At 34.5% G+C, this 22,805-nt stretch overlaps 2 protein-coding genes across 3 annotated transcripts in view; one reads left to right on the top strand and one right to left on the bottom strand.

Moving 5' to 3' along the window:
* LOC138943566 (uncharacterized) overlaps positions 1-19,612 on the top strand; it is a 52,900-nt gene extending 33,288 nt beyond the window's left edge. Inside the window, exons 2-3 of one of the 2 annotated variants that reach the window (XM_070314488.1) lie at positions 12,335-12,378; positions 16,750-19,612. In XM_070314488.1, the coding sequence (XP_070170589.1) occupies positions 12,335-12,378; positions 16,750-17,667 (962 nt within the window). In that variant the 3' untranslated portion in view covers positions 17,668-19,612. The remainder of the gene's footprint in view (positions 1-12,334; positions 12,379-16,749) is intronic. The other variant, XM_070314487.1, reaches the window with a different exon arrangement.
* A 100-nt stretch (positions 19,613-19,712) lies between these two features.
* On the bottom strand, positions 19,713-21,259 carry LOC138943603 (glutamine amidotransferase-like class 1 domain-containing protein 3, mitochondrial). The gene is made up of 4 exons (XM_070314573.1): positions 21,110-21,259; positions 20,368-20,657; positions 19,999-20,162; positions 19,713-19,927 (listed from the first exon to the last, which is right to left on the bottom strand). The coding sequence occupies exons 1-4, from the start codon at positions 21,257-21,259 to the stop codon at positions 19,713-19,715; spliced, it is 819 nt and encodes a 272-aa protein (XP_070170674.1).
* Positions 21,260-22,805: the final 1,546 nt, after the last annotated feature.

Here is a 22,805-nt window from a genome sequence, read left to right as displayed (position 1 = left end):
AGTGCGAACCTACGCGTACGAAGATCGGCCACTTTCTCCGATACTCCAGTCAGACCGGAATATCTTTCACTCGTCGAATTGTGAAATTACTCATCCGTACCCCTGTGTATCCGCGATATTTATGCCATGTCATGGCACAAAAAAAAAAGATACGAGAAATGTGTTTTTCGTTGGCTCGGTGATGTCAGTGTCCGCGATCGATCGTAACTGAAATGATCGTAACTGGTCAAGAACTGCTATAAATTTAGCTATCCCCAAGTAACTTTTTGATACAATATCGAATATATATATATGTATTCCGTTCTTCTTGTTATACTTTCTATGCTCTTTTGACATGGATTACGTTGATTCTTAATTTATTATCGCATAGATGGAATTCGATGCACTGGAAACGTTAGGCGAATGAGATTTCTTCAAGCGAATTTCAAGGAAGTCATTAGACGATCGGTAAGAACCTATGGCGGAATGAGTGAAGAAAGTTACATTAAACAGGAAGCGATAGATCGCGTCTCGGCGCGTTTTTGCGTCGAAATGTTCTTTGGTCGTAGCCGAGAGAGATATCGTGACGACGCGTTGCCGGAGATTGGAGATTCTCTCTCTGAATGTTGCGTGTGAAAGTGATTCCATAATAGCGAAGATGTACGCATATAGCGTATGTTGAGATTAGCTTATTTCGATGGAGCAAAAGAGGCAAGAATCGAGTATCGAAAAGACTACGCGATATCTTGATCACCTTGGCCGCGAACAATACTTGTTTAGCTTTTTGTAAGATCTTGGATCTATTAAATTCTTCAACTCAAATTATTATAAAATAATTATATTTTATAATGCAATTTTATATTACGCTTGTATACATTTTTGCAATATTAGCATTCAATTTGAAAAACCAAGAGACAAGCAAGAGAAGTTAGATAAAATCATAATTGTCTCTCTTATATTTCTGCTGGTATTACAATTCTCAGCTATTAATCCGACATGTTGACATATTTTATGAAATATATCTAACCATTTCATTAGACTGTCGGATAGTTATCGCACAAAAATTATTATAACGACGCGTCGAGATACGAATACCAAGAACGAGCTGCATAAAAAAAAGTCGGAATGGAGAACGTGTCGAGGATCATATAATCGAGTTAGAAAAACGAGTTGTAATAATAAGAAATCGGAACAAAAGTTTGTTGATAAAAAATAATTTATACAGCCGATTTGACCCGCGGATTTCTGTCAAACATGCTAATGTAAACTGATTAGAATCGCGATTCGTTACTGGCTGGCTGACTAGAAAGAAGGTCTACCTTTTCGATCATTATTTTGCAACTTAAATAATGCAGATGGACGATAAATCAACATCATAACGCGAAAGAAAGTTTGTCATGCACGAGAGAGCTCTTTCATGTGATAACCAGATCATTTTTCGTTCGCTTTCACCGGATCCTCGAATCAACGTTTATCCTCCCGCACGCTTATAACCCGTTGCCGATTGTACGATAAACCGATGTCATGCTATCGATCAATCGCATCGGCTCTCTACACATACCCGAGAGTTTCGAATTTTCGTGAAAGCGCGTGAAATGTTTATTTCTTGCCATTTGTGACGAAGATAATGGCAGTGCAATGAAGTACAAATTAGCAACTGTCAATAAAGATTTCTTTAAGTAAGTTCCATATAATTGATTGTATTCTAATATTGCTTTGATTCGTTCGATTTCTAATCATTAATTCTGCTGACAAATTGTTTTTGCGAGAAATAATCAATTACACTGACAGGATGAATGGACAGTAAATAGTAATGAGCGACATCGTAACGTAAGATTCGAAAGCGAAACAAAATCTTGACGCTCTTTATTCTCCGCAAAACTGTTACCCGACCGCGTTGTAAAAACGATGGCCGAGTTACTACAAATTTACATATATATCGCTCGGTAAAATCTCAAATGTACGTTATACGCTACTCGAAACAGTACGCGGCGACCTGCTGAGAAGATATTACTGAAACAGTTTCGCCAAGTAAAGTGATTGATGTGTAACAAACCGTGTTCACCGCGGATTTCCACGCGAGAAAAAAACAAAGTCTTGTTTTTGAAGGTAAAACGGGTTAAGCGAAACTCGACAATTTATGTCTGACCTGCGTTTTCACGAGCTCTCGCGACCGCAAGAAATCTGTCACTCAAAAAGAACGTTAGTTTACATATTAAAAATAGCTATCCGCTATCTATTCATAAATATGCATATGTAAGCATGCATATATCGCTATCTATAGTAATTATTTTAATATTTGTGAAATATAGCATTAATATATATGTTAAACAATTGTATCTTCATCAATTATATATAAAATAATATATACAAAATTTATTATATATATTAAAAAATTACATAATATATTTACTTGTTTCTTTACACAATTTTACTTAAAAAAACATGTTAATATTTAAACATTTTTTTTTCGTTTCGGTAAAGCTATATATTTTTGCTAAATACAATAAGATTTACCCAATTGCTGATATTGAAAGTAAACAAATAACATTCCGCCACCGAGGATGTGTATTACGGTGTCCAAAATGTCTACATACATATTCTCGACGCAACGCGCTGGTTGCAGATTTATCTCTAAAGTGATGTATCGCGGGTCGCGCGAAAGTGCATCGGGATACGGGAACGGCGTAAATTTACCGCTTATTATCCGTTAACCGCGTAGCAAAAATCGACAAGGACACCGAAGATGGCAAGATCGCGTGTGAAAGTACACGCTCTTCTCGGCGGTGACCGATGCGTGCGCGCATCACTCTTGCGTGACAGTCCCTGCACGTGTATGACGTAAAAGTGGGGGGATCGCTATCGCGCGGATCACGTGAACCCCGGGATCATGCGTGACTCGTGAGCCTTGGCACGCATATTATGCCTATTATCCTGCGCGCACAATCGATAGGCGAAACGTTCGCGCCTTGTAAATGAGCCGGGTACATTCCCTAGAGCAACTGGTCGCCTATCGTATGCGGTAGTCCACGACAACGCACCACCTACGCAATCCGTTTCGCGGATCATTCGGCTCGAGCGAGTAATGTACCATATTTGCGAGCTACACCCACACAGGGGTTAACGAAGCGCACAATGCGCGATACTTTCTTCACCAAACCTCGTCGTGCTAAAAATAAAACGATTATTGCGGCAAAGTATGCCGTAGCAATCGAGACATTTTTATCCGTTTATACGCCGAGATACGTTTGGATATGAGGTATGCGGGTATTTCGAAACGCATTCGATAAAATTTGTTTTAGTTGTCACCGGGGCACGTATGGCTAATGTAATTTGCAGTGTTACATCGCCCCGTTTCATTGTGCACAGCATTGTAATAGCCCCCCGTCGATACTTTTACCGGCTCTGCCCACCAAGCTTTCGAGCATAATTTCAATCAAGATCGGTCAGCTGACATTTACGCCTCTGTATGTAGCGTAATAAAGAAAATGACTAATTATCTGTCGGTCGACTTTCGATCATGTAGGATGCCTAGTTAGTTTCGTTCACGTCTCACTCCGCCCGAACTGAAGGGCGTTCATTCCGGACAATGCCCTTTAATGCAGGGTGATCGTTGAACTTTTAAACGCAGAATCAGTATTGCCTTAGAACGTCGCCGTGTTTGCTAATCGATGACTGCGTTGGCGCAGATTGGTGCAATAAAGCCAGCGAACAGTGGCTTGAATAATAATTAAATCATTTTGCTAAACGTCCAAGTTATTCAAGTAGCATCCGTTTTGCACTGTCAAAGATCGTAGACATGAAGAAAGAGAGAGAATAATCTTATACCACCCAACTCTATCTCTTACTTTTTTCTCACTTGCCTATTTTTGTAATCTTATGTTTTTTGGAAGAAAAATTTATATATATAATATTAAAATAATGTAATATAAATTGTGTTTTTTTTTTATAATATTTTATCTCATAATTGCAACGAAAACAAATTTAATAGTTTTTTTTTTTTTTTTTTTTTAATGTATAATATATTTATATATGTTTATATTTATTTATTTATTGAGATACTTATATTGAGTACACATTTTACTATGGTTTAATTAATAATGAAAAATGATTAATGAAAAATGGCAGAACACGCCGAGGATTTTAATCTGAATTTACTTGAATATTTTCAATGGTATTTTCAACTACCCGTGATATTCTAATTACGACGAATACATAAATCACGACACGATGAAAAGCCTTTTTAACGCACAACATTAAGGATGACAACTGCCTGTACAGTGAAAAACATATTATCTTGAAAATCATCATCTTTGTTAGGATGACTCTGATTAATGAAGCATAGCGGGAGAAATAGAAATACATATCGGAGCTCGCGAACATTCGTCTCGAAGCTAATTGGTTAGCGCAGAATCTTAATGATCAATGCGTCCTTGTGCCAATGATCGAGACGTTCTAGATCCCACCGGTAATTAGACATGCAGGAAGAAAACGGTAACAAGGATGCCATGTCCTTCTTAGACACTTGTCTTTTTACGATGTACTTTCATACTTGCCATCGATACGCATCACATGAAGGTCTAACGACAGCGAGGAACTATCGGTTTATTTCGAAACTACGATAGAATGTCCTAGAATGCACGTTCCTTTCGTAAAGCCTATAGCTTTATTTGTTTATTTTTTTTTTTTTTTTATAGTCCCATAGAAATTCCTGTACAAATAAAGTTACATAAAATCGAAGGAAGAAGACTATTCTTTTCAATACGGAAAGTTCTCCTACAACCAAGAAGAAAAATATAATAATATGAAGCTGTACGGCTAGCCCCTTAGGGAGATTATGAAAGCAAACTTTGCGTTCTTAAGTGAAACATTGCAATTTACGTAGAGGCATTAACGTGTCTGATCGCGAGAAAAGAACCTGCTGCAGGGAACGAAGATCGAATGATATAGGTATTATACAAATCTTATACCGTGGAATTGGCAGGATGAGGGATATAATCGGTAGCCACTTTCCTCTCCAACAGCCGTCGAAAGGATCGCAACGATCTACAACGATCGTGCCCGACGGGAATCACGATTCCCGAAGAATTACGTCCTAAACTGCGTCGTTAACTCATCTACTGGTACCGAAAGAAAAACTATGCTACAGAGAACATAGAGAATTCTCGTCATCGTGTTCAATATATATTATATACTTCGTGACACCCGGAAATTAAATACGCCACGACGAAGATATAAGGGAAAAGAGAAAGTTGAGAATTTCAGTGATCTGCGCCAAAATTGCATCTAACACACATCGATCATTCCGATTATATATTAATCTTGAAACATATTAATTTTCTAATGGTTCATAAGATTTAATTAATCGATAAAAAGTTTACATTGAAATTAATGATCTATCATCGTCAATAATAATATATCCGAAGATTTTGACTATAAAATTGATTGTCAGAGAGTAAATCTATAAATACAATCCGAAAGAGAGAAAATAAAGTTGATTATATCGAACCATGATTATCAATTCCACTTTGAAAGTAATGATATACGCGAGATCAATATTAGTTGATAGAAAGATGAAATATCAATTAATAGTGTCGCCTTAAGGAACTTATATGTGATTTAAACAAAGAGAAAGTCAACGACTATTAAATTTCTCCTTTGAAAGAATCTTAGAGATTAATTATTAGATTTCCAAGCAAAGCTGGAGCATTTTTCTTTGGAAATAATTTTGGATTATTTATTGCAGTAAAATTTATTTTATTATTATCTTCGCAATGGAAATTTATTAATCTATTTATTTTATTCTATATTGCTGTATAACGATTTTATGAAGCACAGAAATAAACGTTCATAATTACGTGATTGTATGATTTAATTTGATAAAATAATCAAGATTATTTTATCAAGTCAAGATTGACAGAAAAATGGAGTTTATATAATTTATTTTTATATTCTTAATTATTTAGTTTTTATTTTAATATAACATATAATGGCGATCTTGATAACTATGCTTTAACATTTAAAATAATTTAGTCTAGTTTATATATAATCTCTATGATCAAGCGGTGGGACGTCCCACTTCTTATATCCGAGTTTTGAAAACAAGTTTCACAGGAACCCTCGTGTAGCGAGATAATTATATAGTTCTGATCGTGAAAGTGGCATCGACCTATGCCAGTGGTGGTCGCTGGACCATTGGCTGAATAGGTTGACTGTACTGTCAAGGTTAATCTCATCTAACTAGTTGTTAGTGTGCTGACATTCACATAGCCAAAAATGGAATATTTTGCTGGCATTTTTAACTCTTATCGTCATTCCATTAAAGATATATTCTCTTTTCTCTTCTCTAATATCGAAAATTTTGTAAATTGTGCGGATATATTTGGATGAATAATATTCGATTTGCATTTCATATAGTATAGTATATTTAAATTAATTAAATTGCAATTTTTATTTAATATATTTTTTATTATATTTGTGTGTGCGTATTTTATATATATATATATATATATATATATATATATATATATTTTTTTTTTATATATAATATAATGTAGAAATGCTATAAGAATTTATTTTTAACATTTATCGAGAATTGAATAATCTATTTAATTATTCTTCAAAAAATATTCGTACGATTACGTTTAATTAGAAATTTAATTAGAAATTAAATTCTTACATCAGAGAATTGTGCAAAACGCAGTTAATTCTTAATTAATCCCATCCATCACGCTTTGTTCCTTGCTATTTATTACGTTCTCATGGAATATATTTATGAATCTCAACATATATACGTAAAAGCACAAGCTGCAAACCTAGATTTCTCAACAACTTTCACGATTTGTTTCCCATGCTGTTTCCCATATTATTCTTGATAATACATCATATATTTTTTAAACCATCCAACATAATACAGAATCGTTTAAGTTATATTTATAAAATAAAAAAATTGGTTTTTTTTCTATTATATATTTCGTGTTTTAAATGTTAGTACGTAAATGTTAGCAAAATTGATAGAACAAAAGAGAGTGTCATATTCATAATAGTATACTTTCGACATAATGTAATTGTGAAAGGAGATTAATACTCTGAGAAAGGTGCGAGGAGAATGGGGATTCATATTATGCATATTGTCATATCATCGGCGGCCTCTGTACACGTGATTTGCATATCTAAATTTTTGCATTTAGACGTACAAACGGAAAAGCTTTAAAAGATTTTTTTTTTTCCCCCTAAAACAATGCCGAATCTCAAAATTCGTCGATAAATCGCAAAGAGACATTTGATTCAGTCTCTATAAAATATTGCAAAACGTTAATCTATAAAGCATTGGCCAAATGTTATCAGTCGAACATTATTATAGCGTAACATAATGGTCTTTAGTTGTGCAGTGCGTGCTATATAAAGTTGCGCGCTCAATTCGACACACCGTCATTACTTCAGCAATATACATCTTGATGTCCTCCGGATAAAGAAAACTTTTTTATCACTCAAACCACTTTGCATAAGCCCCGTGTCCCCGTACGTATCTTAATCGAAGAAAATTGAATCGGAATAAGAAGATACGAAGAATTAAATATTCATGTATATCACCAATCAACACTATCATCCAACTATATAACAATTACTAAAAATAATTTTTACAACTTTTCACGCGTCTTATTTATTTCCATATCATGGAAAAAATATCGCGGCAAAAGTTGTTTCGTCAATGACAGATTTTAAAAAATAATACAGAAGAAGAAGATTTTTAAAGCAAATGTCGCAAGAGGTAGTTTATCAATCTCATCGTGACTTCCTTTCGGGAGAAAGTTTGCGATTGAATTCTCGCCAACGCTGCGATAAATTAAACGAAAGTTTAAAGTCATCACGTTTTCTACGAGGTTATCGCTACTTTAATACGTGCAGTGCAAACTGTGTGAAGCTCGGATGATATTATATAGCGAATACCGGATGCTTTCACTCTCAAGAAATATTTTCGAGAGAGGAGCCGCGTCTTTTTTTTTTTTTCCTCTATCTCTTTTCCTCCTATCCTTCTTCTATGCAGTCCTTTTCAACACATAATCTTTCAAAGATAAAGGTGTGGCCAACGTGTGTCGAACTCCCACGTTCTATACTGCGAGATTCCCATAATATTATCGATTATTAACGTTGCATCCCAATGCAAGTTGTACAGATTTTTCTAAGCCGATAACACACCTCGAATAAAACAAATGAAAACGTTTTTAAACTTGTTTTATCATCGTATTCTTAATCTGTAATGATTATAACAAGAGAGCAAAAAGTAGTCCTATTAACATAAATCGTGCAAAAATATTAAATATGATATATTGTATTTCTTTCTATAATGTAAATATTTTAATTTTGTTTTTAAATTAAATTAGAGAAGAAGAATAGAAAAAATTTACATAGAATTGCAATATTAAATAAACTATTAAGTTTCTAAAAATTATTAAACTATTTAAGTGTTATACATAAAATTGCAATATTTCATGCATAAAATCATGAAAATGTATACAGTTTTTCACAGTCCGTTTATCGAATTATTGAGATTGTAACTGACGTTGATTCAAGATGCAGATGTCGGCACAGCAAGATTCGTGATCATGAGATCGATTAATTAGGCAAAGTTGTTTCTTGCTATACGCCAGAGAGATGCGTTACGAGAGAAAAAAGACCAAGAATAATCCTTGTGTTGAAATCATCAAGATATTTATGATAATATAAAACCAAGCGCCTGTGTGTGTGTCTCATTAATGATTATTGATGCAACGACCACTTTTTATAATCTTAATTTTGCTTTTATTAGATATTTATCAGCATGAAAGTATGTAATTATTTCACACATTATACAATCCAATTATATTTTTATATTAATATTTATAAATCGTTATTTTATGTAATTATTTGATAAAATATTGAAAAAAAGGAGATACTAACGTTATTTAAAATCTATTTCGCTTGAGATTGAAGAATTAAATAATTTATTCGCGTGTTTAGTAATTTATCGGTTAGATTCGGAAAGTTGATAAACTGACAAGAAGGCGTCTTTCTTGCATATCTTATGGTACGGTATATCTGATTACGCGCCAGTGCCAGCGGCACCGTCGTCACTAATTTTTCAGAAAGTTCGCGAAAGCAGGAAGCGCACGTTCCCCGATTTCAATTTAGTCAGTACGAAATTTTCCTCTCGTTCCATGGAACGTAATAGCCCGCGTCTTTTCCCTTCGTGACCTAGGGCGAAAAAAGGAACGAAAGGGGCAGCGCACTTCAGCTAATGTAATCACTTCCTCGTCGGCGTGCGGAGCGCCCATAAGAATCCAACCTGATTTGCGATTTGATTATGTCGTTCGCGTATTCATTACAATTTCTAAGTAGGGTGCGGCAATGTCAAAATGGGAAACTGCAAGCTGTAGCATGGCGGAACACACATCTCGTTCCTCCATCAATATCGTAGCGTATTCGTCTATTCGTCTAGCATATATTTTCATGAATATTGCACGAGAGAAATATACGTGCTATACAAATTCACTCCTGTTTTGCTTTATGATATATAATGCAATTCTTTTATTTTTTTGTAAATTAGATTATTAATACACTGTATAATTTATTTATTACACATTGTACGATTGTCGAATGTTTACCGAATATAGATGAACGTAATCTTTTTAATTTATCGTAAAATTTTAGGCACAAAAAAGTATAAATATAAATATAAAGTTATCAAAATATTAATTACGAAAACGCTCGCTTTAGATATTACGTTACTTTACACCATGAATAATGTTTTGACAATCATTTTATTTTTTGCAAAATAATGTTCTTTTAAATACGCAACATAAATTCTGATTAGAAGTCTCGATAGCTGAGACAATCGTCGCATGTCACGAAGCGACATAAATCGGCGAAGTTTATCAACTCTCATTAAGTTATAATGATCGCGCAATGTTCTTTTCACGCGAGGCGAGCGCGATGGTAAAGCGTCATCTCCGGTTGTGTCGCAAATAGGGTCGCTGGGACAATGTTGAGAGTGTGACGACGCCGCGCACGCGAGGAAGCGGAATTCCCGCATTGGTGTCATCTCCATTGTTGCAGGATACACATACAGAATGTCATTGAAAAATGGGGCCATGCAGGTAAATTGATGCTTAATAAGTAGTTGAGTAGCAATATGTATCATCTTCCCTCTCTCTCTCTCTCTCTTTTAGAGGATAATATAATTTATAATTTATACATTTTGATAAAACGGTAATTTTTTAAATTTACAACGCATATATATATATATACACATGTTAAATAAATTTTTAAAAAATTATTTACTATATCAATTTTCATCAACATAATAAATGAAATTAATAATACGCGATTTTTTTTAGATCTGCCAATGCATGGCAATATTTGTCGAAAGTAACACAATCTGGCAGACTGTATTATTACTCAAGATTTACATTCCGCACGAAACACGTAGTGTTCTGCGTGTCTTTCGTCACTCGGACTTGATTGTTCTATTATGCAGAAAGCGCTCGTTCGCGGTTCGTCGCTAGAAAGTAAAATACGTCGTGCATGTTTAAGGAAGACCGATTGTCGTGTCATCGTGCAACATTTCCTCTCTGAATTCAATGCGCTTTTATGATAACAAATGTGGCAAATGAAACTGAGAGTGAACGTATAGATCGCTACATTAGCGATTATTTATATATGAATAACTCGCGCTGTGTATATCTGTATATTAAAAATGTATAGTTTTCTCTCTTTGTTAACACGTTTCAAAGAGATGCCGTATCTGACAATTTAAGCGGAAGGTGATCAAGGATCGTGATTCTTGATGGCGACACGCGGCACGATAAATTACGAGAATCCCGCGGAATCGCACCAACAAATTGCCGGCTGCTGCCTCATTACATCGCGGCGAGCCATAATTGGCGCGGTGAAATACTGACGCACTGACAGATCGCGATTTAACAAGTCCATTGAGCTAATTTCTTTCGATGCGATCCGAAAATCGGATCGATAAATCAAAAAATGGAACACCGAAAGAAATATCGCGAATTATCTCGCGGAAATAAATACGCGCATTCAATCTAATCAAAAATATGTTAGAAGCCATTTTCTTATCACAGTTGTTATTCTAATTTAAGTATTACACAAATATCACATGTCTCATTAAAAAGTTATCAAATTCACTCGTAACTCCTGAGATTTATGGCGAAATAAAAAAAAGAGGCGGAAATGTTGGAAACATTGTCAACCCAGTACCGTGTGTCTCAGATATACAGTTGACAAGCAATGTCGAGGGAGCGAGGGTCTTGACTTTATACAAGTATCTCTGGAGACGTACTAAATCCTCGGTAAACGTCCACGACTTGTCGTCGACGTAATTGACTTTCTCTCGTGTCGAGAGAATGAAAGAAACACGGCAAGATCGTTCGTCAGTAAGATACGAACTAATTAAGCAAGTCCGATGATGTCTGTGAGCTAATTAATAACTGCTCGATCGAATGCTACGGAACAACGTGCCATTATTTTTCTCTCTTCTTCCGTATGTTTTTGTATTTTTAAATGAGTTTCACTGTGCGCGATCAATACTTTATAAAAGAGGGGGGAGGGGGCAGGTGGATATAAATTAACATTTAAACGTGCGCTCGTGAAAAGCGATAAATACAATTGAATTTATTTCGACGACACAAACAAGAGTAGCCAAGGTTTTGCAGATGAAAAATCGCATTTCACAGGAACGGATCCCTTTGCCATTGTGGTATTAAAATGTATTTTACGAGGACGTATATACTAGTTTACGTAGCGTAAAAATAACTTAAATTACTACATCATAATTCAGGTATCGTTGCCGAATATCTGAATCCGCTTATTTTTTAAAATAAAAATAAATTTTACACAAAATTTCAGATAACCCCCTTAATTCGATGATATATGAAACCATAAATTATCGACTTTTACGATATATTTGATCTCTCGTATAACCAATATACGTATGTAATGTATGTAGCGTTTTCAAGGTGTTCCACAAAGCTCCTTGAAAATCGCGATACAAAACACAGTGAACAACTATTATTATATAGTGATGCGACGACCGGTTCAATGATCCGCGCACGCAATCGGGGGTGATCATTAACGGACTGCGATATGTTTTGTCAAGTTTCGATATCGACCATCGAAGTCGTTCCATCCGCGATTCGCGGATGCGTGTTTGTCTCAAAGATGTTTCGCTCTTTGCTTACGGCGCATAACTGCATCGTAAATATCAGTACTCTCAATTTAACCGTGTTGTACGTGTGTCGCGTACACATTTACCAATAGGATGTAACCTTTCTCACAAAGATCTGGTTCTTTGTTTCAGATGGAGCGCCGGTTCCCGAGGACGAACATGCTGTCGAACACGAGGTAAGAAAAATTTTTTAAGAATAATAAAAAGGAACAGATTGCATATATAGTATCGCCATGCTACAATTCGAATGTTTAAAGCTTGATAAAGTCGGATTTCAATGGGAAATCGCGACATATACGGTATATAAGGCGAAAGGATTGCCTCAGTAATCGCCTACATATTTTACACGGATTATCATCAGATTCATACAGATATCATCTCGTTTTCAACAAAACATCTCGTGTTCTCCTTTCGCGTATTATATTAAGTTAGTTTATATGAAGATAGTTATCCGCATGAATATTAACGCCAACCATTGTACCATCTATACTTGAGCGAAGATAAAATCTTCTGATCAATTTGATATATTACAAAATGTCTTTGTAACTTATAGCATAGTCAGAAATATATTAATTTCACAGTTGCAAAGATATTATGTTATTAACATATAAAATAAATTATCATAATTTAATTTATGTTATCTTATCTTATCTTTTATTCGTACAGTATATGCAAACGCATATATGTATATATATATATATATATATATATATGTATGCTTTTATTTATATTTATATTTTACATTCCTTTTTTTTCTTACATCGATATAATTAAATATAAAAAATATAAGTATACATCTGAAAAATGCAAGTATATCTGCATTTGTTTTGATTATGTCCTGCTCTTGACCGTCACGCTTATAACTCTATCCATCGCTAAAGTATAATTCCATTTGTCGCAATAAATGCAAGTAGTATATTTCTGTTTCAATATCCATAACGTAACGCTCTCATGGATGACGAGTAATATAAATCAGATGTGCGATTATTTCGCTCAGAGATTGTATCGACAGGATGCTGTAAATTACATTTATGACGATGCAAACGAGCAATCATTGACAATGAAATATAATATTATAACAATATGCTAATCGGCAATAATACGTCAAAAAGTATACAGGAAAACAATTTTATATAGCTTGCGCATAAATATGCTCCATATAATATTTTTCGTTTGAATAAATTTAACAAGAATTTTTTTGTTAGATGACAATAATCACTTTTCTTACCATATGTCGCCGCAATATATTATTTTTGTAACAGCTCTATTTTAAAGTAAAAAGGAAAGAAAAAAGTATTAATCTTTTTACATCTGAAAATAACTTTCTCTTTACGTCATTATTTATTCATACGTTTATTTTTTTTTTTTAAATCAATAAAACAAAACAAGATGACAATTATAATGCTTTAATCAATGAATTTTTCTAATATATGGATTTTTGATACGCAACTGATCTTATTTAAGCTCATTTAACTTTATGAAAAAAAGAAAAAAAACATTATAAAATTACAAGCTTGTATTTCACGATCGATCAGCCGAGTAACTTATGTCGATTTCGCTCCAGGATTTCTGCCGCACTTTCGCGTGTCACAACACATGCGCTTTCCTAATGTTAGCTCCTAAAGTTTCCTCGTGCTAAGACAATTCGCGTTGCTCTAAGAACCGCGGATCATCCATCGTATGGCCCGCGGCTGTTCGTGCTGTGTGATTACCCCTAATTCACATATAATTCGTATCAACCGACGGGGATAGATGCGTTATAGTTAATTGGATAACGCACATGCACACATGGAGATAATATAATAATCTTCGGATGCACATCGTATATTTTACCTGGTAAAAAAACGCATCGCAGGCCTAATTTGCATCTCGTAATCGCATAATAATAGCGTGTTCTTCTTTTCCTCTCAGCTTTCTTCTCTTTGTCAATCTTCGTCAATTTCGATCGTTACAAAGACCTCTAAGTCTTTCATACTAGTTTAGATCCTGTTTAAATTTTCTGCTCAAACGCTTGCTATTTTGTCATTTGTACTATAATTCTTAAATTAATAAGAACTTAGTATATTTATTAAGTGCAAATCGCGAAACTAATTGCGTTCTGTAATTATGTATAACAATTATCATCACGTCTTTTTGTATTTTTTTACTTTCTTATTATCGTTGATCAAGTATATTTCTGATACATTAATATATTTGTTCCGAGTTTGAGACTTGTATCTTTTCCTTAAACAATATTACTTAATATACATTTTTATCAATTTTATTGAAATGTAACAACGCTTATATTTGCGTGTTCTTTTGTCAGAATAATAGTCGTATATTTCAGAGAACTCTTTAATAAATATGTACGCACACATAAAAATTCAGATGAAATATTCAGATCTACATGGAAATGCCAGTACTTTTATTATAGCATTTATCTTGCAACTCTTTCGGACATATGAACTGATTAAATCATACCTTGCAATCACATAATTATAACCTGTCTCTTCCTTTTTTTTTTTATACCCAACTCTTCTAATTATATGGCATAATATTAATTTCACTGTCTCCTGTCTCTATTATTTTCAATGAGCTTTCTCTACAAATCACTAATTTTGTATCTGTGCGTGCAACACAATTCTGAAAGATTTATACTATTATCATACACTATACACACATTGTAATAAATTATAATACACATTAGGAAATAATTTATTTTCTAATTAAAACTAATATTTGCATGATTATACCCATTACGCCTAATATCATGGATATTTAATTATTACGTATCAATCGAGATAAGTAAACATTCAAATTCAAATTTTACTGTACGATATAATGTCGCAAAGGTAGTGTTTCAATTTGTCTCACATGTAAGCTTTGTAGTGCCGCTTAATTACATTAGTATAGCAGGCGAATAATTATACCGAAGTGATTAACTGCGAAATATTATTTTCTTTCCGATACGATCAAAACTCCGTGGATAGAATCTTGCTCGTAAAGTCTATCGTTCATTTCGCATTATGGGCTGGAAAGACGCTCATCCATCAACCTCATTCGTCGGTGCGTGTAGAATTTATTGTCTACACGCCCGTATAACGTTCGGAACCGCTACCACGATCCTTCTTCGTCAAAGCCATTTTTTTTCGCGACCATTGATTTATAATTGCTTTGTTTCAAACAAAATCTTTCATAATAATTTTCTCTGTTCGAATAGTATTATACGATATCAACTTCGCTTTTTAGAAAATTTTTTAATTTCACTATCAAAGCATATAATATTAATAAGCGCTTTGATAATAAAATTTAGAAATCGACAAAAAGTAGAGTTAATCGATATAATATGTTTTGGGAAAGAGAGAGGGACATATCTCTAGTGTACACATTGCATTATAAATTGGCATGTATAATAAATGTGTTGTAGTTGATGATAAAACTAGATTCATGCGCGAGCTTAATGTCGCATTTGTGGGAACAACTTTGATACGGGAGCAAGGTATTATATTAACTTCGGGAAGGCAGATACAGCTATATGAGACGAGTGTTGACCCGACATATTCGTAACAATGCTAGGCGTGTCTCGGCGATGTGTCGCAACCAATTTCAACGACCATCTACGCGCTTCGTACGCATTACCACGACGCCATGTAGTCGATATACAATCGTACCGCGCTCTTGTACAATACAACGCGATATTATGGTACGCGTGGATGGTACATAGTACAATGTATGGGTTACGTATGACCTATGGTGACTAATCTTGAGCACAAACGATCTCGCACGAAGATGTCTTAAATGTCAAGGCGAGGACACGGTGGGCTCGAACACGCAGATTGTCCCTCTTCGGTCGATGCACTCCCCGAAACAAACTGTTGCGCTTATTGAAATATTTCCTGTCACGCTTGAACGATCCTTAATCACTGCAGCTGTCGCGTTAGATTGATACAGAAAAATAATTCTGAGAATAACGGTATAGAAAGTGTAATGTTCCGGTAGTGACCATCTATATTTTTCTTGTTAATTTCTTGAATAAGGAAACAAACTAGAAGAAGGAAACCACAATGAAAAAATAAAAAATTATAAGAAATAACCATGCTGAGTTTGTAGAATTTTTATTTAAGTTCCGCTAACGCGTAATCCACAATTATCATGTAATTAGTGTAAATAAAAGTATCATTCGCTATTTTGAAATAATATTAGACCGCAAAAAATTACGTAACGGAGAACTTAGTATCCTTTTATCAAGTTATTATATTATAATCGGTTAGCATAATGATAATTTCGATAATTTATAATAAATTCTTTAATATTGATGCCGAGTAAAACTAATCGTTACGCTTGTTACACAAATCATCGGATGCGCGTTTAGAAGCGCGAAGAAAGTTCTCGCGTTACAAAATGATTGAATTTAAAATAGTTCGTTTCCGTAACGTGGCTCGTAAAACATTTCTTTGCTTGTACCGATAAGCTTTCCTCAGCTTGCATTTCGCATTTATTGTTCGAAAGGCGACGTCACAATTCGTAGTATTTTTTTCATTATGCAAAAATTTTTTCCTCTGTCGCAGGATTCCGTGGCGTCAGCGTCAGAAGTAGGCGAAGAATACGACGATTCCGACATGTATATGGAGCCGGATGAATCCGAAACTTTGCAATCGGATCGCGTAGAAAATAGCACGCGATATAATAGTCTGGATAAAGCGTCCAATGATACTACTGATAAGAGCGAGGAGAGACCATCCGAAGTTGAAAAAATTGACGCCTCTAAGGATCAAGAGGCGAAAAATACACAGCGCATCGCCGTCGAACAATTTACCGATGTAGGAGATAGAAACTTGGAGACGCAGAGTCAAAATTTCTTCCCGTCTTTCGCAGAACTCTTCGCGAATCACCGACTTCCGTTGACGGAGCAGCAGCAACGATATCGTCCTAACAGATTTTTGGGCTACTTCCAACGCGAACGTAATTATCCAGCCGCAACGAGCAAAGATCAGCATTCCCTATTAGGTTCGGGTAACTTTGGCGTGATTCGCGGTGGTACTTATTATCCGGAGGATAAGGAGAACGACGAGTACTCGGTGGACGAAAGCCTCTATAATCCGTACTATCATAATCGTGGTCGCGCGCAGTATTACAGGAATCCTAAACCCCAACCAATCCGCGGCGGAGACTTGTTCGCAAATTTTCGCGATTTCGCCGATATTACAGCGCCGCCAAAATCCAGTTTTTCACATCTTTCCGTAGTGTACGCTAACAAGAATGACACTTCCACTGGACGCATCACGGAACCCAGAAACATCATCGAGACTCTGAGAATGTTGGAGGAGGAAGAAGAGCAGTCTGATACAGAGGAAATGACCACCACAGAAACATCGAAAAAGAAACAGAGTAAAGGTAAATGGAAGCTTATGAAAATCAAACAATACGAAGAGGACAAGGCTAGGAGATCCGGCATGTCGGTCGAGCCACTGCTTGCTCTCAGCTGAGAGATCACAAACATCGCTAAAGTGTACGTTAACGCGGACGCTAACTTCGGGATTTCTTCCAAACGCGAAATCTGGCCTCGAGATCAGAACCAAGGTATCTCTGAAAAGAGTCGTCTCTTTTGAAAACGTGCGTCAGAGACAGAGAAGACTCGCATCTTTATGTACGATACTGTGTGCGCGTACCGAACTTTTTCAATCGATTCGGAAAGCTGGCGACTTAAAAATCGTATTTTGAAATTAACGTCGCCGGGTTTAAAAGGTATTTAATTCCTAACGTTGGTGGAACTCCGACGGTGGTTTGTAACTATGAATGAAATGAGAGTCGAAAACATCATTTCGTAGTCTTTAATGTACCATTGTACAAACTTTCTATAACATTTCCTAAACGATTCGAGAATTCGAGATAATTAATTAGATTTTAAGATATTATAGGATAAAAATGCATTTATGATGTGCGAAGGTATTGCGTTAGATATATACAATATAATACCGTCGTTTCTGTTTATTAGCCAATAAACTATTCTCTACATTAGGTGATAATTGCGTAAGTTTGAAAGATTCTAATTATATGATTTTTCGAGCCTACATTGCATCGATTAAGAAATTCCATGTGACACTATAACTTATGCCAAACATGTAGACACTTTCTGAAGAACTGTTCCCGTTTTGGCAAAACGCTTGCAAAGCTAACTATTATGCACGGAGACCTTTTACGTTGATTGAATTCATCGCTTGTACGTAAACGTTACGCTCGAGTAAGCTTCAATTCTGGAATCAATGACACTTGTGCCCGAGTTAAACCTGAATTCCACGAGATTCGTGCGGCCTCGTTATCCTGTCATTATACGAAACACACAGCATATAATATGGAATATATTATATTTTAAAATATATATAAGATTTGATTCTTTTAGTTACAGCTTTGCTTTCGTTCTTTTTTTCTTTTTTTTTCCAAAACGAACGTGACTTAGTTTCATATTGGGTGCTCAAAGTGAAAAATGTGTACGAAAAAAACTAACCTGTGAAAACATTTATACAAAAATTTCAAATTGACTTACAAAAATCGTTATTATCGTAATTATATTATATCGATGTGATGCTTACATTTCTAATATTTTAATAGCTAAAGCGAAAACAGGATAATAATATTACGTTTATTCAAATAATATTAAACATGCGGGATTTATAGCTGCGTCCATCAACGCAGAAAATTAATTTTAATTGGATATATATTTTAGGTGAGGATCCGCATACATTTATTAAACTAATAAAGACTGTCTATTTTATATTTGTAATTAATTATAAAAATATGTTAATTATTTCTCTCAGTGTTTGCAGGTTTAACGAGATTGGCAAATCGACCTCGAAATTTATAAGGAAAATGTTACTTACAATTAATAAGGAAAATTTCTAAGCACTTCTTGCCATTCGTAATCATTATAAAATAAAGAATACTTAAGTATTTACGCTGGAATTACCTACTAGAATTTCAAGACGACTTTTACTTCGGACGAAATTTTCGACCAAGATTCGCGCATTATTTAGCGAACAAAAATATGATTTTAAATCAATGGAGATTTGTTAACGCGGATCTCGACTCATTGTTGTTTTACTTGTTGTTGATTATTTTAACTGTATTTTTAGGCTTACTGACCTGCGCTAACAATATATATCAGAAACGTGTGCCTCGTTCATCTCATTTCATTCCGAAGAGGCATAGTAAAAAAATTGAATAAAGTATATTTTTTGAAAATAACATTCCTGACCCATGGAATCCTATCCTACTTTAGAAAAATACGCATTCTCGCACATAAGACTTGGGTAATGTTAATTTTAATATTTTAAAAAATAAGATTTGCAATTTACAAATTTCAATTACAAAAGTATTAAAGCATATCAGATATAATGAAAATATTTACCCATCAAAAATACAAAGGCATATAAAAATGGTAGATATAATAAATATTGTAATATGACGAAAAACATTATTAAAATATGAAAATATCATAAGATATGATTTTTAGACATATTCACAAATATGTATATTACTTATTTATGCATTTCTTTAGCATCGTGACAAGTTTACCGATACCTTCGTGAATATCTGAATAAGTAGCAGGCTCGTACAACCAGGCTGGTGTACTGACAACGTTGTACTTCTTGCATCGTGTTACTCCTTTGACATCTTTCATTTCTACTTTAGCACCCATCTCTTTGACCTTCTTGATAGCATCCGCGTATGGCCAGCATTCTTTAGGTGCTGTAAAATGATCAACGGATATTAAGAAGAGAAGAGAGAACCGACGAGAGAAGATGATCAATTATTCTCACATTCTTTGCCAAGTGTAATTTTCACGCCTTTCAACACTTTAGCGATAAGCACGCTAGCTATGCACATAGATCCGATTGGTTTTTTCTCGCAGTAAAAGTCTTCGATAAGCTTCTCTAAGTCGGGTAAGACGGTGCAATTTGCTCCTTTTTCGACAAAATTACTCCTTTATAAATATAAAATAATTGTTGAATATTTGTGAAAATTATTACTACATATTTCAACATCGAATATATTCACAACTTTTATATTATGCTATTATAATATAATATTATTGGTATTATTATACGGCTTAGTATTTTGTCTTGTATTTTATTATTTTTCTACGCTATTTTACGCTATCAAATTATTATATATATATATATATGTACAAAGTACGCGCGGCACCAAACCCTCCGGGTATGATAAGAGCACCATGTGTACAAGCTTCGCACTCGGTCAAAGGTTTTATACATGCTCTTGCTAATCTGGCAGCTTCCACGAGAGCATTTCTAGAAGGACAGGTAGTATCAATCTCTCTGGTAAAATGATTGACTAAACCACAAATCTCAATGTCCGGAGCATAAAATAGCGGCTTCATATCTTTCTGCCGTAAGTGTATGGCCGTGGAAATAGCTTCTGAAATTTCGGTACCATCTAATCGACCGCATCCGCATAGAATCTATAGCAAGATATTGCATAGCTATTGTATAAAAACTTTTTATATATTATGAAAAGTATGGTAATCGCGTTTGCCGTATTCAAAATTTTGGATAATTCAAATAACTATGTATAATAAATTATTAATCATTATTTGAAATCTTTTAGGAGGCTCGTACATGACAGATTTTATATTTTTTTAGCGTCTAAACATTTATTATATGAGAAATAATATATTTAAATTAATAATATTCTATAAGATGCCGTATGTGTTTGAAAATCAATGCAGTAAGTGTTGAAATACATTTTATTCGATGAGATAACTGAAATAAAATAAACGTATGTAATAATATGTAATAGTTTAGCGGATATTTGCACATAAATTGCTTCCATAAGCTTCGCGCAAATATTTTTGTCTACTACGTGAAGAATTTTTTATGCTGTGGAAAGTGTATATCGCAATATAATACTTACCACGGCCACAGGTATAGCGTCACATTTTTTATTTTTTTTTCCTTTGCTTAATCCAGGCGAAATGTGCGACGTATGAAGGTTATTAAAAAACATAGATATAAAAATGGAAGTGTCATGTCGCAAGATAGGCACGATTTGTGTTCGTAACATTTTTTTTCGTGTAAAAAAAGGAATGGGAAAAGATTTTAAATTTATTAATTAAACATTAACATGCACCTAATGCATCGATCAATGATTTTTGCAGGAATGTTTTCCACGATTTCTTAATTTTCAAGACTGCGATTTTAATTTGTTCCCATCATACTTCATAGGAAAGATGCTACCTTCCTTGTTAATCGTGCGTCAGGACGAATGTTCGCGTAGTTCCAGACATTTTCGTAAGAGTGCAGATTCATTCAGAATTCCAGTCAGTACTCTCGATGTCCAACAGAGAGAATCTCTCTCTCTTTCTCTCTCTGTCGATATACACACCGACAATGGTTTCGCAGTAACCACGGTCGGTTGGCTCGACAGAGTTTCACGAGAGCCGCAAGAGAAAGAGATTAATATGAAAAGAAAATGTAAGGATATAAGGGATGAGCCCGTATAGAGATAAAATTAATGAAAAAGTTCTCGTAATATATCTCACACGCTTAAATAAACATCGGCAAGTTAAGCTGAACTTACTTTATGGTTCGTATAATCTTTATTGTGCTCTAGGAGCAATTTTCGCTCAGACTATGAATACAAAACATACCATGGGATGGGAGGTAAGATTTAACAACGCCACGAGGCAAACAACAGCTACGCGCGTGATAATAAATCCTATTGGGTTATTGAAATACAAAGTAGTTCGCAGATCAAGTAAAAATTGATTTTTGTACCGGTATATAAAAAATGATAAAATCATAACATGATGCATAACACATAATTTATTAATTCAATTTTAAAAATACTTGCGTTGTAATATTACATTATTCTTGCGTCATTTTATTTATTAAGGACACTTCTTATTTTATGTATTACAATTTTATCTATGCAAATACTTAGTAAAAATTAGACTATATATTATATGCAAAAAAAAAAAATATATATATATATATATATACAATATTATGTGTATAAATAAATTTTAAAATTACAAGTAATAAATGAAAAATAAAATATAAAAAAATTAATATATATATATATATATATATATATATATATATATATTTATATGTATATTATAATAAAACAATAAGATATAAGAACAATTAACCAAGAAAGTTTCTTTTCTTGTACATATTCGGGATAATATTGCTACATAACTTTTTGTAAAATTTAAAGTCAGATCGCATTACGAAACCGATAAAAAAAATTTTAAATCGCATCTGATCGCTTGTACTCCACTAGAATCGACAATGACGCTTATCGCGTCGCTCGTACGTCATATAAGGCCGCTTTATTATAATTATCAGTGCGAGATGAGCGCACCCCGGAGCGTTGTTTCGCCGCGACATCATTTCGTCGATCCCCTTTCCGCGAGGCATACGAAGGTTTACGCATAAGCTTATGTAAATCCCAAGCCGCCCTTATGCTTGCGCGTCCTTACATCGAGGAAGAGCGTCGTACACGGGTCGCTTCTCGGGTTACGCAGCGAAAGGGATGCGTAGATGACGGTTCAAGGGCTCTCGCACACGAGCGAGGGCGCGGAGCTTATATGAATGTTAAAATA

The sequence above is a fragment of the Polyergus mexicanus genome, unplaced genomic scaffold, assembly GCF_030449975.1.
Source record: "Polyergus mexicanus isolate NDT 795.1 unplaced genomic scaffold, iyPolMexi1.0 SCAF_27, whole genome shotgun sequence".
In the NCBI taxonomy this organism is placed as follows: Eukaryota; Metazoa; Arthropoda; class Insecta; order Hymenoptera; family Formicidae; genus Polyergus; species Polyergus mexicanus.
Note: the sequence above shows the minus strand (reverse complement) of the source record. Positions and strands in the feature narration are given on the sequence as shown.

Bases quoted from the DNA above. Each gene is read 5' to 3' on its own strand.
- LOC138943603 (XM_070314573.1), bottom strand. From the start codon at position 21,259: ATGTTACGAACACAAATCGTGCCTATCTTGCGACATGACACTTCCATT. The intron at 20,658-21,109 runs GTAAGTATTATA...ATCTTGCTATAG, and splicing joins ACGCTATACCTGTGGCCGTG to ATTCTATGCGGATGCGGTCG. The intron at 20,163-20,367 runs GTACATATATAT...ATATTTATAAAG, and splicing joins TTTGGTGCCGCGCGTACTTT to GAGTAATTTTGTCGAAAAAG.